Source organism: Hermetia illucens, chromosome 3 (assembly GCF_905115235.1).
Source record: "Hermetia illucens chromosome 3, iHerIll2.2.curated.20191125, whole genome shotgun sequence".
Lineage (NCBI taxonomy): Eukaryota > Metazoa > Arthropoda > Insecta > Diptera > Stratiomyidae > Hermetia > Hermetia illucens.
Window position 1 is genome coordinate 150,092,025 of NC_051851.1, and position 17,488 is coordinate 150,109,512.

At 47.0% G+C, this 17,488-nt stretch overlaps 1 protein-coding gene across 1 annotated transcript; it reads left to right on the forward strand.

Moving 5' to 3' along the window:
• The first annotated feature begins 2,148 nt into the window (after positions 1-2,148).
• LOC119652772 (ethanolaminephosphotransferase 1) lies at positions 2,149-12,391 on the forward strand. The gene is made up of 5 exons (XM_038057080.1): positions 2,149-2,556; positions 3,105-3,173; positions 3,239-3,846; positions 3,910-4,090; positions 11,539-12,391. Exons 1-5 carry the CDS (start codon positions 2,482-2,484, stop codon positions 11,818-11,820), a joined length of 1,215 nt encoding a protein of 404 aa, XP_037913008.1. The 5' UTR covers positions 2,149-2,481; the 3' UTR covers positions 11,821-12,391.
• The last annotated feature ends 5,097 nt before the right edge of the window (positions 12,392-17,488 follow it).

The following is a 17,488-nucleotide window of genomic DNA, read 5'->3' on the forward strand; positions in this document are numbered from 1 at the left end:
GCCTTCCACTCCGCATCTCCTGCATTGCTTTGACCTGTCATTTGGGCTAGTGCATGCCTTCGCAATGTGACCAAGCCAAGGCATCTAAAGCACCGTTTTAACGCCACCTGTTCCCTAAGGTGACACATATCCCAGCCTATTCTCACTCTCCCTGCTGCTAGCAGTTTGAGTGCGTTCTCCACTGGTAGGCTGATGATGGCGATTTGTGTTCCCCCATAGGCTTTCCTTAGCGTTTTCACCACTGACTCTTGTAGTCCGAAAAGATCGAACTGCTTCTTAAACGCTTCGCGAACCTTCTTCTTCGCCGTGATTTCATCTATGTCTTTGCAGATTATAGTGATCTCTGGCTTGCTAGCCCTTATGCCGGCTTCCTGTCCTAACGACTTTCCGATTTGGCTCATGAATTTGTCGGCGGTTACATCCTTGGATTTCTTAAGCTCCAACATAAGATCTCCCTTCTGGGACCGTCTAATGTGACTGAAATTGTTTCCCAAGTTGGTCAGTTCAGGGTCTGTCTTCACTCTCCTAAGAATGTCGGCGTATGACCCTTCGCCACGTTTGGAAATGATAATCACCTCCGGTCTTATCTTCCTCCGATCATTTCTTTTCCGCAGTTCCACTTTCCTCCAAGCTTCCGCATCCGCCTTTGAAGGTTTGGTCTCTTTTCTGAAAGTCGCCGCTGTAATTGTTTCACTGGCAGCTTCAGTCGTAGTTCTCATGTGCTCCGCCTTTTTGGGAGTTGAATCCTTTTTTTTCTTTTCGGCGCTTGCTGGCCTGTTGAGTCGTTCAGCTTTTCGCGTAGACTCTTCCTCGGTTCCTCTCCTTTTTTATTTTGAACAGGCGTTACTTGAATTGCCTGGTTGACTTTTTCAATCGAGACCTTTCCCCCTCGTTCGTCCTGGGCCTTGTCGTACGCCGGATGACTCTTATCATGGCCCTTATATTCTAATGAATGGTCCTTTTTGAATTCACAGAACTCCATGATCTTTTTTCCCAGGACAGTAAAGGCAACTCTAGACTAGATTCATGCCCAGAGCATCGTTCGGGCGTCAAGGATTCTTCCTCATCGAAGACTTCCGCTGCACACTTCCCACTGGGGATAGCGATCGCGGGGGTTGTGCCCATGTGGGAGGGGATCTAGGAAGAATTGAGCTCCTTCTGAATGGGTCCGCCAATGGAGCCAGTTCCAGCCCCTCCCGTACGCTTGTAACATTACATGCCACAGTAGCCAAGGTTCCTACTACTGAGGCACTGCGGTCGTTGGATATCGACAGCAGGGAGCCCGCATGCTCACTCCTAAAAACCGCCGGTACTGGGTTTCCAAAGCCCTGAACAGTGACTTTATTCTCCTTCTGTTCCTCCATGTTTGGTTTCATTTCTAGGTATCCTTCCCCCCTTTTTATCCACGGGTGGGCGTTTACTTCCCACCTACCCGGCCTGCGCATAAGCATGCCCATACACGCACATCTCCGAATGCGTGCATATGTGCCCATGGAACATTCGCCGAGCCATTCCCTTATTCGCACAATGGGAGGCGCCTGATGTGAGATTTGGCAGCTCCACATAGAGGAAGTAGGAAATATACTAAAATTTCTAACGATTACAGACTTGCTTGAGATGCTATGATTAATAGGCACACTATAACCAGCAAAAGAGGCACAATTGTTCTTTAAGGACGCGGTGCAACTTCCCCTTAACAGAATTTTAATATCCATATATTATAGGGACTCGCTATTCCGTCTCAAGAGGCGGTACTTCACCGGATGTGATACTGTCATCGTCAACGAGAAGTCGACCGATAACGTTCTTTACAGACCATCAGAAGGTTTGCGACCACAAACAAGTTCTTTCGTGAAGCGGTGTACACGTCTGAAATCATTGCATTCTGCGGAACTTCCCTCTTAAACAATGAAAAAGCGGAAACAAATTTTGGGTAATTTATGCAATTCATAGCAAAACGAAAACGACAGTTTTCCGACCACAAATGGCCCCCGGCTGAACTCTTCGCTTGAGCTCAAACCGACTTGAGCTTGTACACTAGTGCCATCTCTATGCTTCTTGGGCTTTCTAAAAGATGGCTCTGTGAGTGTTTCCCTATCCCACTTCGGATGGAAAATCTTCGTTGAGCACTCGGGCCCCATTCACATATGACATTCCAGTTGGTTGTGAGGCAACAACAACCGCTTGAGTCTCGTTGGCCGGTGGTGTACGCACGTCTTGTCGTCGTCCTTCGCGGGTCCTCGCTTACATGTCGCTTCCAAGAATTTTGCAGAAAATGCAATGAAATCTCGCGGATACTCTCTGTGCTCTTTGAAAAACGCCCGCTCCTACTTTTAATTGATCAGTGCCAGTAAATTGCAAGTGCGACCCAGAACGATTGGCCGAAACCCAGCACATGGTGGACTAGGAAAATTTCAAAATAGAAGTCAACTTCCCTTCACCGTATAATTTCGAGTTTCTCGCCTGCCGAAAGGATTCACGATGGTGGACGTGAAAAAGATGATGGAGTACGAGTATCTGACGAAGGAGCACTTGTCCGGATTCAATAAGTATAAGGTAATTAGCAGACGCACAGGGTGGCGCTAGCGTTGGACGAGGGGGTTGCTACCGTCGCTTGCATAGCGTCGACTCATCACTCAATTAGCAGGTGTTCCCGCGGACCACTGTGACGTAGGTCAGGGCCTGCGAGAGCGTGCATTGTGCAAATAACTTTTCTTGATATCAACTTCGGGCGGGCATTAATCATCGCAGACGTTATCAACTGCAAACCTCGCATGGGAATTATAAAGCGCTCTCTAATCTGTTGTTGTTTTAATCTATCTTCACGGGGGAGCCATGCAACATTTTCTGGCTTCCAGCATCCAAGTGAAAGTGCGGGATCAGGAAGAACTATTTTTAGTTCTTTTTCTGTAGCATTTCTAGGGGACAAGACATAGCATTGGACAAACTAACTGTTTGCATTCGCACGCTATTATTTCCATGTCAGGAAGTCTCCCTCTTTGTTTGGAGTACTATTCCACAGGGACTCCCTTTGTCCTTTCGATTTCCCTGCATGATCCTTGCGCTCCTCTTCATCTCTTCTAACGCATGATTATCCCTTTCAGTATTCCGCAAGAGATACATCGCCCCTCAGCGTATATGTGATGCATCCTTTTTGGAACTATATAGTGCAGGTATGTGTGCGAAATACTTGATTACGTCTCCAGTGATTCATTCCATTTTCTCTCGCCGTCAACAGTTTTGCCCCACTTGGCTAGCGCCCAACGTTCTCACTTTTGTGGGATTTCTTTTCTCGCTAGCGAACTTCGTATTTTTGTCATATTTTGACTGGAACTTCTACGCGAGCTCTGGCGACGGATCAGCTCCACCAATCCCACGTTGGTTTTGGCTACTGGCAGCTATCAATATATTTTTGTCATACACTTTGGACGGAATTGATGGAAAACAGGCGAGACGTATTGGACTGTCTGGACCGCTCGGGGAACTTTTCGATCATGGCTTGGACTCTTATACGGCCGTGTTGATACCAGCTTGCTTGTACAGTGTCTTTGGAAGATGCGAGACGTCCTTGCCGCCAATTCGGATGTATTACATTTGCTGGATGGTGTTTTTCAACTTTTACACGTCGCATTGGGAGAAGTACAATACTGGAGTGCTGTACTTGCCCTGGGGCTATGATATAAGCATGTGGGGCTCGACAATAATGTACTTGGTCACTTGGTTCTATGGCTACGGAGTATGGAAGAAGACTTTCCCACTCGGCATTACCATGGGCATTTTGATGGAGGCTGTGCTTCACATCAGCGCATTGTCCAACATGCCGATGGTCGTATACAATGTTTACAGGTGAGAAATGAGTTTATTTGCTCCTTAAATTTGAATAATTCGATGTGGAATTTTAATTTGCAGTTCTTACGAAAATAAGACGGGCAAAATGCGTCCGTTCTCTGAAGCCGTGCGACCCATATATCCATTCTTGACATTCTTCGTGATCTTCATGTTTTGGGCTTATAAATCACCAAACGACATCATGACAAATGATACTCGAATGCTGTTTCTGTTGAGCGGAACGATATTTAGTAATATAAGCGTAAGTAAATGACGACTTTATAATAGCATTTAATTGAGTGGGTGGCGATTTCGAACAAAGACGTGAGCGTAAAACATCAAGTGCTATAATCTCCTGCTATAAATAGAACGACTGCATACAATGAATCCCGATAATTGCATCGTGTATCAAGTATTTAGGTGAATGGCTAAGGTGATTGGGACTTCAGCTTTGATATGTCGATCTTTTGAACACCTCAGGTTCCCAACTCTTGTCAGTCAGGAGCAGAAAAGACGAGGAAACGAAGAAGGATTAGACCGCCCGCTCTACTCATTAAGCCGACGGAAGGCAAGACATTTGCGGAAGTCCATAGTGAAATCCACTACAGGATGAAACCCAAAGACAACGGAGCAAAGGTGTCTTCCATACGCAAAACTAGGAGTGGCGGAGTTCTCGTCGAACTGGCCCCAAAGACGACTAAAAAGAGTACGTTCTGCGAAGCGATCAAGGGCTATTGGGGGAGAATTCTTTTGTTTCCAACCTAGAGCCGATGTGCTCTCTAGAAATCCAGGATCTTGATTGCCTTACAGATAAGGTCGAAATAGAGGAGGCGATAAAGCGTGAATGTCCAGAGGTAACCAATTCCTGTAAATGCTCGAGGCCAGAAGCTGGAAGTCTCCGAGCAATATGCGAGGAAACCAAATTCGGATGGGTAGTATGCAAGGTGCGAATGCGGATAGTGCCCACCAAGTGCTGCAGGTGTCTGGATTATGGACACACGTCAACAGCTTGCCAGAGACCGGACAGGAGGACGGCTTGCCGGAGATGCGGCCAAGTGGGTCATCAAGCGAAGATCTGCAATGAAAGCGAGAGTTGCGTTCTCTGCAGGGATCGTAGCGCGCCTGGTGAGAGCGTTGCACACACTGCGGGCTCGGGACGGTGTCCGATCTTCAGGGCGGAGCTGGAGAGGGCTAGGATGCGAACGGCATTTTACAAATTAACATGCACCGGACTGCAACCGCTCACCAGTTGCTAGCACAGTTCGCTGCGGAAGTATTATTGTTATTCTGTTAAGGGAAAGTCGCACCGCATCCTTAAATAACTATTGTGCCCCTTTTACTGGTTATAGTGCATCTATTGATCAAAGTATCTCAAGCAGGCCTATAACCGTCAGGAACTTTAGTATGTTCCCCACTTCTAGATCTTTCAGCTTTGAATCTGGTATTAAGTGTTCTCCCAGGTGCCTCGACCTACTTTGGACAAGTGCCGGACACTGTCCCAGGACGTGTATAGAGGTTTCGTCCTCCTCCTCACAAAACCTACAGGCAGTGTCCGTAGATATCCCTAGCTTCCCTAGGTGATAGTTCAGCCGACAATGACCAGTGAGAATTCCCACTATGATTCGGAGGTTCTTTTTGGTGAGGTTTAAGCAATCCTTTGTGCGCATGGGTTCGTATTCTCTAATAAGCACCCTGGACTCTTCCATCCCTGGTAGGCCCGCCCAGTATAGTTCCCTCAACCGTTCCTTTTCATTTCTTAGATTTATAGCCATGAAACCGTTTCCGTATTCAGTCTCTCAAGGCATTCAAACACCAGTTTCATTTTAGGCCAATAGAACTACAACTGCAATTTACCCAAGGTTTTACAACACAACCCCCCTTCCTGTATTTGATGGTAAATGAGAACCTTTGAAGCCCAATGCCCATCTGTTCAGTCTACCATAGTCGAGGAGAGATTCGTTTTCAGAGCGTAGAAGGCCGAGATAGCTTCCTCAGTTAAGCAAAACCGACGCTTCTTCTGAAACATGTCTGTCAACAGTGCAGTCAGCGCATTCCAAGAAACCGCCGCAGTTGTTTGACGGTTTTCGGCCGCGGAAAGACTTGGATGGTGCGCACCTTGTCGGGATCGGTACAAATCGCCCCTTTACCGATGATGTGCCCAAAGTTTCGAATTTTCTTTATAACATATTTGCTCTTTCGGATGTTCAATATCAAGCCAGCGCGTCTCATACAGAAAGCCACTTCGCTTAAAAGCAGCAAGTGCTGGCTGAAGGTCTCTGTGATGAGCAGCAAGTCATCTAAATATTCGAAAACTCACTTGCGCCATCAAGCAAATGAGCAGGGATGACAGCGACTGATGCTGCATGGTTTGAGGTGCATTGCAGAGCCCAAAGGGCATGCTCACGAACCGATAAAGTGGTCACTCTGGAACCGTGATGGCAGTCTTATAATTGGATGCCTCATCCAGTGGAATTTGCCAGAATGCATCCTTCAGATCTAGGCTCGTAATAAATCTAGCCTTTGGGAGACGACTGCAAATCCCCTCGATGAACGATAAGGGATAGGCGTCCATCACGATGACACTGTTCACCTTACGTGCATCAAGGCAAGGCCGCACTTTTTTAGATTTCACCACAAGAGTGACTGGCGAAGACCAGGTGCTTTGCGATCCTTCGATGACTCCCAAAGCCATCATCTGGTCAATCTCCTCATAGAGGAGCTTTTCAATGGCGGGCGAAACTGAGAAGTGTCTCTGTTAGATCGACAAATTGTTCCCGAGATCGATAACGTGTGGTTAGACTTGCACGTCCTAAGCATTCCGACTCGAAAAATGGAAAACTGTCAACGACAGGATCGGATCTCGCCCGCTGGTGTGTGGTTAACTGTTATTCGTTGACGTTCTCAACATTTTCTAGTGAACATAGCGAAGGTGCAAATAAGTCCTGTGCGAGTCCGAACTCACGCACAAAATCAACACCAAGGTATAAATTTTGAGTTAACGACGGGAGAAGGAGGACCCACATCGATATCATCCGATCATGAAACTTGAAGTCAGCCGACACTGCCTATTGTCGAGTGGCTAGTCCTGTCGGCTGTCCTAAGATCGGTGCGTAATCTCTCCCACTTGTACCGACCGTCGTTAATAATTTTCCGGGCGAAATCCGAAGCCAAACAACTTACGGTGATACCGAATCAATGAGCCCTGAGACGCGCACACCCAAGACTATGATATCCGCGTACGGGCGAATATCACTGCTGGGCCAACTTCTAAGATAGTAGATACGACGGTTGTCCATTATTTGCCGCCAATATTGACGTAAGCAAACTGTAGAGCGCTTAAGTTTTTACCTCGCCACTTTTGCAACACCGAAGATCCGCTCTCTGGCAGCTTGGTATTGCTGCAGTCTCGCATATAATGGCCCAGGAACCGAAAGCATTGGTTTTCTAGAAATAATAACTGGTGGGGTCAAATCCGGGTAAGTCACATTTCGGACCGCTTCAATACGATAACTTTCGGAGTTATTGTGGAAGGCTTCATAATTCTTTCAAAGTCACGTGCGTCCGATGCTCGGATGACTGGGGCTGGACTCTGGGACTCGGCATTTCGGACATACGGGCTTGCATGTGTTAGGGAGCCCGCAACCGAAACAAAAAGCTTTGGCCTCCTCCCAATAGTCTACGACCAAATCTCCAATCTGCTGATAGTTCCAGCAGACCGAAGCTAAGTCATAATCCTGAATCTCAGACTGATGATTTCCTGAGATGCACTTTATGTCCCCACTCCCTCCAGATTCAACAGAATAGCTGGACAATTAGTTAGAGAACCTCCTTGAGAGATGCTCCTCTAGAATTTCACTCTGTTGCACTAACGTACGCAGCTTGCGAACCGTACTAGCCGGAAAGTAGAGAAATTGCCGTAGGAACTCTATCATTTTTTCTTCCGTTAAGGAATTTTCTAGCCTATTGGCTAACGAACGCTATAAAGCTTTATAGTAGCTGTCGAATTCTTCGGATGGACATTGCGTGCGGTCTCGCATCATTTCAAGTATGTCCCAATCATCTAGTGAATTCTTAAACTGCTTGCGAAGAGCCTCACGAAAAGGGGTCCACTCGATTCGTCCGACAGACTGGTCTGGAGATAGTCCCAGCACCAATATGCTGTTCGATTTCTGATAAGGTGTGAACATAAGAACACAAATCCCTCTGTAGGCTTGTGTAGGTCAAGACCACCACGCGGAAAAGGAACTCTTGATGGACAAGGATGTTGGACTGCCATAAAAAACCAAATCCCAAGATGCTATGATGGTGTAGACACGATTCACTGGGAACGTATTAAGCGGTCGTGCCTGGAATCGTGAGGCGAGTCGTTATCGTCGAGTCTGGATCTGTCATCATATCCATATAAGTCATCGGATCCGGTCCTATCGTCAAATCCGTAAAAAATTGCGTTCCGTTCATCGTCATGTCTGTAAAATTTATTTGTGTCACGCCTAATGTTGCGTCTGTCTTCTATATGACGGCATGAGTTGAAGCAGACTGGCGCAGGAAATCGCGCTAGAACCAGTCCTTCAATCCGTGAAGCGACATATGTGTCCCTCTCCCTTTCTATGTACAGGACAAATAATGCCACTTTGCCAGTCGTCAGGCTCTGATTCGCTGTCCCAGACCTTGAGTTGAAGTTGATGAACCACTTGGTGTAATTGGTCGCCTCGATATTTAACCAATTCGGCTGTAATTCCATCGGCTCCTGGCGACTTATGATTTTTAAGCCGATGAATTGCACGGAATGTTTCTTCTACACTTGGTGCTTGCATTATTTGTCCGTCGTCTTCATTTGGCGGGGCGTTCAATTCGCCGATGTTCCGGTTGTTCAGTAATTGATCCAAGTACTCAACTCATCGCTCCAATGTGCCCCCCGGCCGGAAATCAGATTTCCCTCTTTGTCTCAGTAGCATGAGCATCGAGGTGTGTAAAGTTTCATCCTGCTTACTTGTTGGTAAAACTTCTAGTTCACAGACTTGTTGGTTCTCCCAGGCTTCCTTTCTCCGTCTGTGAAGTCGCTTCTCCGCTCGACGGAGTTCGTGATAAGTCTTTGCGCGTGCCCACATTCTTTGAGAATGCAGCGTTCTTCCGTTCCGTTGCTAGCTTACATTCATCGTCAAACCAGCCATTCGGACTCTTTTTTGCAGCTGGTGCCAAGTATGTTTGTGGCCGTATTTATGATAAGATCTCCAGGATCTTTGTTGACTGCGGTTATTGCGACATCCATTTCCCTCTTATAGATGTTGTGAAGGGCTGTGTTGTGAATAGCTTCAGTGTTAACTCTCACCTGATTGTCAGAGGGGATTGCAGGTGGTGTTGTTATTCGAGCTCGGAACACCATGCCAACGAGATAGTGATCTGAATCTATATATGGTGTAGCGGCTCTTCTCCAGGGAACCGGTCCCTGTCCATCGCATCTCTTGTAACGCTGTTATATCAGCCCTATATTGGGACAGAGTATCGGCTAGCTGCTCATCAGCTTTATTTCTGTACAGGGAGCGCACGTTCCATGAGAAAATGCGCAAATCGTTAATCCGTTGTCGTTGTGGGGTTCGTCGTTGTAAGATCCATCCTGTCCGAGGCTCCTTTCGTGGCTTCGTAACATCGGTTTTCCGTGTAGGGTTGTCAGCCGCACCCAACCCCCAACCTGGAGGACCAGTTGGTACAATTTGTTCCGTTTTTAGGCGCGGGAGACTCGCCTTCATCCTTCTCCGTCTGCAGCTTTTCGTTATGAAAGAGCTCCCAGCGGTCACCACGTGGAGGTGGAGATAGGGTTTGGTAGTAGAGCTGTTGGTGTTGGTTCAGCAGACATTTCCCAGGTTTTATGCTCCATCGTGGGTACCAATCCACGTTTCGCCCTGCTACCTATACTACCCTTTGACCACCATTTATTTAAATCGCTTTCTAAAAAATAGAGGGCAATGGAATTTTTAGCCATGTGACACAGAGCTGTCGTGCACTCGTCGCTCCTCAAATCTTCTTCTTTAGCCTTTGTTGCGTTCACAAGCGGTGTCGGCTCGTCGTGATCGGTTTCTTCATTGTATTTTTTCAAGTGACTGATCAGGATGTAATCGCGAGATCTTAAATCTCCATCCAGTGTATCAAGCCACTATTGTTTTGGCCGGCTTTTTGGTTGCTTATCATTGACTTCGATTTTCTGACCAATATTGGTTAGTGAATTCTCGTTAGCGTGAATTACGTGACCGCACCATCGAAGACGCTTTTCTCGCAGTTTTTCCACGTTCTATGCAAACCCATATCGATCGCGGATATTCTCATTTCAGACGTGATCAAAACGTGTCACGCCACCAGTGCAATGCAACATCTTCGTCCTCATAACCGCAAGACGCCGTTCATTGACTTTTATAGTCGGCCAACGCTCAGAACTATAGAGAGCGGCAAGCGGGACGACATTGCAGTAAAATTTAGATTTGGGATGTGCGCTGATACGTCGATCACAAAGAACACCAGTTGGGGAATGCCACTTCATCAAGGTTGCGTTAATGCGTGAAACAATTTCATTACGCAGTTCTCCATTGGCTGATAGCATTGACTCGAGATATTTAAATCGCTCAGTTCTGGCAATGGCAGTAACCTGCCCAGAACTGAGCGATTTAAATATCTCGGGTCAATGCTATAAGCCAATGGAGAACTACGGTATGTTCCTCACATAGGGAAACACAAAATCTTTTATACCTGAAGCGTTAAGCTTCCGGTTTTCCGACTTGTTTTATATCATCTCGTTGTCACCCAACCGTGAGTTTGGTTTGAAAGTCTTAAGAAGCCCCGTCCCAGTATTTTTCTAAGAACGCGTTCTTCGGACATTTTTTTGAAGCGTTCCTCGAACATCAGTCAAATGTACCTTGTAATGGGTCTTGGAAAATAGTGCGCAATTGAGTTTTCAGCTACGGATGGAACAGTTCTGCTGTTCTTTCTGTTTTTCATCCTTTGTTCTTTTTAATAAGAATGTGCTTCAGTTGCATCACCATCACACTTAATGCTGCCCAAGTGATAAGCTCTCCGCATGAAGACAAATACACGTATCCATGACAAAAAGGGCTCGAATCCAGGGCAACGAGATTAAGAAGATGGCGCTCTACACCTTCACCAATTGCACCGTCATCATTTTCCATCTCACCCGATAAGTGTTTTAATATAATCGAGACAATAGATAATGTAGGCCATAAATATATTTATCTTGTACGGTCTACGTTTGCCTGATTCAGAGCGCAGATATGAGATTAGCAAACTTTTCGGTGGGCATGGTTTTCTAGTTTCAATGACAGGTGTGCAATTAAAGGCAGGTTGATAACCGTACGTTGTTGGGTACTCTATGATTATACAAATATATACAAAGTAATCTTAAAGTCATATCAGGCTCTTATCAAATTATCTGAATTGTTTCGGCTGAATTGCATAATAGTTGTTCACAAATATTCACAAAATAATGTACACAAAATTCGATGATAGGAACTATTGCGGGGAACCACTGTTTGTGGTAAAGATTGTGCAGCCTTAAAAATGACGACTAAATTCAGGCAAATTTTATGTAACCCCCTTTTATCAGAAACAACCCGGATTCTCTATGGATAAAGAGAATTGAATAATTTTTCTGCTTTGCTTCCCTATAATGCGTGAAATTAATAAATTTTCTCTGTTTATTTTCAGTGTCGACTCATTGTAGCACAAATGAGTAACACCCGCTGTGAGGCTTTCCATTGGATGACTCCGATATTCATTGTCAGTATTCTGTTTGGTATGTATGTTCCATTTTTCGAGCGCTTTATCCTGTATATGTTGTGCATCACAACAACTTTAGCCCATTGCCACTATGGTATGAGAGTTGTACAACAAATGTGTGTACATTTCAATCGAATATGTTTCAAAGTTACTACCAATGGTGCAACTTCTACAACTACCACGACGCCATCAATACAAGAGAAGAAATAGACGTAGAGAGTTAGATACTATATAAAACGGATTAATTTACAGTTAAGGTTAAAGTTACTTTAGCTACAAAACAATTCAATAGTGTGTTATTCAACTATTTATCTTTACAAAACTACAGTTTTAAGCTAAAAGTAGTGAAAATCTCAGGCTTCATATTTTATCCACGGAAGGAACTAGTTTATATTTATTGCGACGTCGTTACTATTGTACTTTATCCTAAAAAGTGAAATTGCTTTGCCTTCATCATGTCAAATTATCTGCTAAGTTAATTTCTCTTCATTTTTTTTAGTAAGACTCGACATTTTTTCGTTGCAAAAAGCAGCTATTTATTTTAATATAAGATATCAAGACATGTAAATACAATACGATACTATATGTAATGGAAGATATAAAGAACAAGCTCGAACTGTGGACTCATAAGACATCACAACCATGTGAAATATCAGTATCTTAACAGAAACAAGCAAAACTAGTCTAATTTACTTTCTAGCTTTCATTTAACTCAATCACTGTAAACGATATATAACCGGCTCGATGTGAACAAAATAAATGAGATTTCTTTACTGAATAACTGTGTAGTTTAGAGACTTTTAAGGATTGGAGATAACATGTAGGTGTGTTATGCCACATACAGAATAGACCGTCGCTCGCTTAGAAAGTAGATTCGCACTCACTAAAAACCACCCCCGGTCTCTCCAAATCCAGCCCCGTGAAGCCACCATTAAGGTATTACTTTGCGGGGTAGGCTTGCCCTTTCGTTCTTGTTTATTCCTTCAGTAACTCCTGCATTTGGATGATTGCGGAGCAAACCGTGTGCCACTTCTCCTCGGACTTCAGCATCTACGCAACCAAGCTCTTGGGGGTCACAATCCTGCCCAGCAGCTGCTTTAAGCTCCTCCTCTCCATCGCAAATCTTGGGCAGTGAAACATCACATGCTCTGGATTGTCCGGTATGCCATCGTATCTGGGACAATTCGGAGAATCATCCAACCCAAAACGATGCAGATACTGCCTGTAGCAACCACCGTACCCCGTAAGGAACTGGGTAATGTGGTAGTTGGTTTTCCCATGTCTTCGCTCAGGCCACACCCTAATTTTGGGAATGAGTCTGTGCGTCCACCGACCCTGCCCCTCCATACGACTCGCATGAGAGAGAACACTCATTTCTTGAACCAGAATGTCGACAGGGATCATGCCTGCCACCACCAGTACTGCCTCATCTGATGTGGTTCTAAAAGCACTGCAAACCGTCAAAGCCATTAACCGGTAAACCAAGTTCATCTGCTTCCGTCTCTGAGAGTTCGCAAGCGCCTCTGCCCATACAGGTGACGAGTATTTTTGGCAGTATTTCGGCCCACCAATATTCGGCAACATTTTTCCAAGTGCCGTGGTGGCACAGGCTGTCTTTTGGTATGCATATTCTAGGTGCTCCCTAAAGCTCAATTCGGTGTCATTTATCACCCCCAGGTATTTGCTAGACGGCTTTGATACGACCGTATATCCACCGACTTCCACTTTCCCCGGGTTATTTTTCCTGCGATTCGTTGTTAAGACCGACGTTTTCGCGTCCGCCAAGGTCAGCCCGGCCTGTTCCAGCCAGGACTTTACTGCTCTCACTGTCTCCTTCGCGTAGACCTCCACACCTTCTGGATGTCTTGCTACAACAACCACAACTAAGTCATCAGCAAAGCCGACAATCGTAGTCCCATCTGGGACGGAGAGAGCAACCAAGTACCGATTCCTGTAATACCCCGGCTGTGACAATGTACTCTTTGGGGCCCTCATCCATCCTGTACCAGAGAGTCCTCTCCGAGAGGTAGTTTTCCACCAACTCAGCCAAAGCCAAAGCCCCTCTAATTCTGTTCCAGTTGGCCGAGTTGAAGGAATTTTTGACATCCAGTGCCAAAACAGCACAGCAGCTGCCAGAAATCAGTGCACCTTTTGCCAGGTTTACCACCATGTTAATTGCGTCCACCGTAAAGTGGGCACGTCGGAAACCAAAGTGGCGGTTCGACGAACCATTGCTGCCTTCGACGATGGGCAGGAGTATGTTGTCCATCATCTTCCCCATTGTATCTAGCAGGCGGATAGGACGATACGATGCTGGGTTTCCAGAAGCAACACCAACTTTTGCTTTTTCCACTGGGCAAGGAATATTCCTTCTTTTAGGCACGCCCCGAAGGTATTGGCGAAAAGGTCGAGCCTAGTCTTCACTGCCAATTTCAAAGCTCGGTAGGGGACTTTTTTTTTTTTCTTGGGAGTAGGGTAGGTGAATGCGTTTACGCACAGAGTATTGGACTCCCGCAACAGCACGCTGGCGGACTACCAACTAAACACCTCCCTGTCATCAGAGAACTAGCCTGGAACCCGGCTTCCGGCTTTGGGAGCCTTCAAGTCAGGGAATTCCTTTCACCAACGGGAGGGGAGGGGAGGAAAGGAGTTGTTGTTAGTTTAGAAGACCTCTTACCGTCCGATCTCTCCGTCGGCCGAGTTCAATCTTCTTCACAATAAACAGAGCCCGGACATAATGCGCAATACGATTCCAGCTGGCAGCGCTCTTCAACGTCTCTCTGACAATGTTGTCTGGAGAGAGCTCCCCTGTGCCTGCATAAAGCTGCTGGCGAAGGCCGTCCCACTTCTCGCAAGAGAAAAAGGTGTGTTCAGTGTCGTCCGCCACTCCAATGCAGAACACACAATCAGGAAATCGCGCCTTCCCAATCCTGTGCAGGTAAGACTGAAAACCTCCAAGCCCGCTTAGAAGTTGAGTAAGGAAGTAATCAATCTCACCGTGCTTTCTGTTCGACCACGGGTCTAATTTTTCGATGAGCTGCGCAGTCCACCTGCCCCTTGGCTCATTTTGCGAAGAAAGTTGCCACTCGGTAAGGGTGCGTAGACGTTTTTCACGGGTAACCACCTCTCTTAAGTTTTCGCCCTTACGGCGGTAGATAGCTTTGCGCTCCTTGACAAGGAGGGCAACGGGGATCACTCCCTCGATCACCATCACACCCGGTTCGGAGACGGTGCGATAGGCAGACGCCACTCGCAAAGCTCTCCGCCTCTGCACTTGAGCGAGGCGTTTACGATGCACCTCCTTGTCAAGGGCATCAGCCGGTACCTCCTCACCATAGAGAAGAACCGACTGCGACCGAGACCGAGACGTCTCCTAGTTGATACAGGGCCCCCGACATTCGCCATTAGCCGACTCAAGGCCGCGACTCCAGTTGCAGACTTGTCCGCTGCTGCTTTGATTTGCTCTAAGAAGCTCATCTTCGAATAGAGCATTAAACCAAGGTATTTAACCGATGGTTTCGACTCTATAGTCAACTCGCCCATCGATATGAGACGCAGGGTCATCCAGGATGACTACTTGGTTTTTTCCAGCGCAAGGCTGAAACCGTGAGCATTCATCCATCCGCTTACCCGTCGCATGAATATGCCAAGTCTGCTTTGCGCCTGTTCAACAGTGCGTCCGGCAACGTGCAACGTCGTCTGCATAACCGACCAGGTGTGATTCTTCAGGCATATCGAGTCTCAACAAACTATCGTAGGAAGCGTTCCAGAGGTCCGGCCCTAGGATGGATCCCTGTGCTACTCCTCACGTGATTTCCATCCTCCTTTGGCCCTCTAGCGTCTCATAGAGCAGGGAGCGATCTTTCAGATAATCCCTCAATATCCGCATGAGATAGCTTGGCACGTGAAAGGAGTTCTCTTGTGTGGCTAGCATATCTGTCCATCTTACGGAATTGATGGCATTTCTGACATCAAGCGTTATGAAGAGCACTATCCGTCAAGATCGGCGGCTGTATGCCTCGGCTCGATGAACGGTATCTACGACCTTCATAACAGCATCCACTGTAGATTTCCCTGTTCTGAACCCGAACTGCCTTGCGGATAAGTCCCCGGCAGCACGGATCGCTTCAGCGAGTCTACCTCTGATGAGCTTCTCAAGCACTTTTCCGGTCGTGTCAAGCATACACAGCGGTTGGTATGCAGACGGGAGCTGGCACCTTCCTGTTTTTCATAGTGCGAACCGTTTCTTCGAGCTCTCTCATTGTGAAAAGGGGGCAATCCACGTCGCTTTCCGCGCTATTTACATCAACCCGTACAGGGTGTCTGGGGAACAATGCCCGCACAATGCGGTCCATCTGGTCAGTGCTCAGTATGCAGAGCCCCGATCTTCCGGGTGACAAGCTTATAGCCAAGTTCCCACAGGTCCTCATTCACCTCGTTAACAAGGTTATGCCAGCCGCGAGCTTTGCTTTTATTTATAGCGCTGCGGAGTCTCCTTTTTGCTGATCTATACTGTGCCTTTATGGCACATGCCTCCCCTTTGGCGTGCAAATGTTGTGCCAAACGGCGGAGCTTATGACACTCCTTCCATAGGTCGGCAATTTCTGCCGTCCACCAGTACATAGAAGGCTTGTCGCACCTGGGACCTATCCGGAGCATGGAAGCATCACACGCAGTCGTTATTAGGTTCATCACTGAATTTACGACGGTGTCAGCTGCGACACTACCACCCCCCGGAGTGCCCCCCAGCGCGGCCTCGGTTGGGGATACCATCCAAACCCGGGGCCTTGTTGTTACCGATCCTACCAAATATTTCCCGCTGTGAAAGATCCCCACAGTTATTGGAGGTGTTATGCCCTCATTTAGTTGGACAACCATTTGCATTCTTCTATTTTCGTGGTGAGGGAATAGGGTGGTAACAATCTCTTTCGGGAGACGCGGAAAGGTCACCTGGGGTCATCTCCGCAGCCTTTTCACCACCCTGTAGGGCTCGAGGGTTTATGTCGGCGTGGTCGCACAGCTGTTTGAAGCAGTTCTTTTTGCTCCTCCGAATGGCTTCTTTTAGGCGGCCAGTGTGTCTGTGTGTCTCCTCTCAACCGTCGCCACCGGGCTTTTTCCTGAGCCTCTGGAAAAGCCTCCTTGCCCGGAAACATGCGTCTCGCAAACTTGCTATTTCATTGTTCCACCAGTAGTTGGGTTGCCTACTAGCTAGCAATCGCCATCTGTGCATAGTAGCATCGCATGCTTCCGTCACTCATTGGGCGATTTGGGTGGCTTTTTCTTTAGCCGTACCATTCAGGGATATGTCGGGTTTGAGCACCTCGGAAAACGTGCCCCCCTTGAACGCTTTCGCTGTCCAGTCGAACATACCACCCGTCATTCTGCGAGAACTTTTTTTTCGAGCTCGATTCGCACTTGATTTCCATGCAGATTGCCTGGTGGTCACTGTGAGTATAGTCCTCACTGGCATGCCAAACGAATCTACTGGCTAAAGTGGCACTCACGTACGTTAGGTCCACTATAAACCCCAGGTCCCTTGCCCGAAAAGTGTACGAAGCACCAACGTCTAGCTTCGAGGAGAACACGACCCCTTGCATTAGTTGTCCGGCTGCCCCATTCAAGAGCCCATGCATTGAAATCGTCTGCTATTATGATCGGCCAACGTCCTCTTGCATCCCAAAGAAGAGCGGCAAGCATCTGCTCATACTCGGCGAGTGTAGCACTGGGTGGAGCATAGCAGCTGTAGTAGATGTGGACGCCTTTCACCTTCGCTCTGATGAAGCCCTCTTCCGGGTGCTCCATTATTCCCTCGAAGGCTTGTTCTCCACAAGCTCATAGCGCTGCTTGGCCCGTTTGGTCTTTGACCCAAATGCTACCA

Coding starts and splice junctions, on each gene's coding strand:
- LOC119652772 (XM_038057080.1), top strand. CDS start 2,482: ATGGTGGACGTGAAAAAGATGATGGAGTACGAGTATCTGACGAAGGAG. Junction 3,847..3,909: donor GTCGTATACAATGTTTACAG/GTGAGAAATGAG, acceptor TTTAATTTGCAG/TTCTTACGAAAATAAGACGG. Junction 4,091..11,538: donor CGATATTTAGTAATATAAGC/GTAAGTAAATGA, acceptor GTTTATTTTCAG/TGTCGACTCATTGTAGCACA.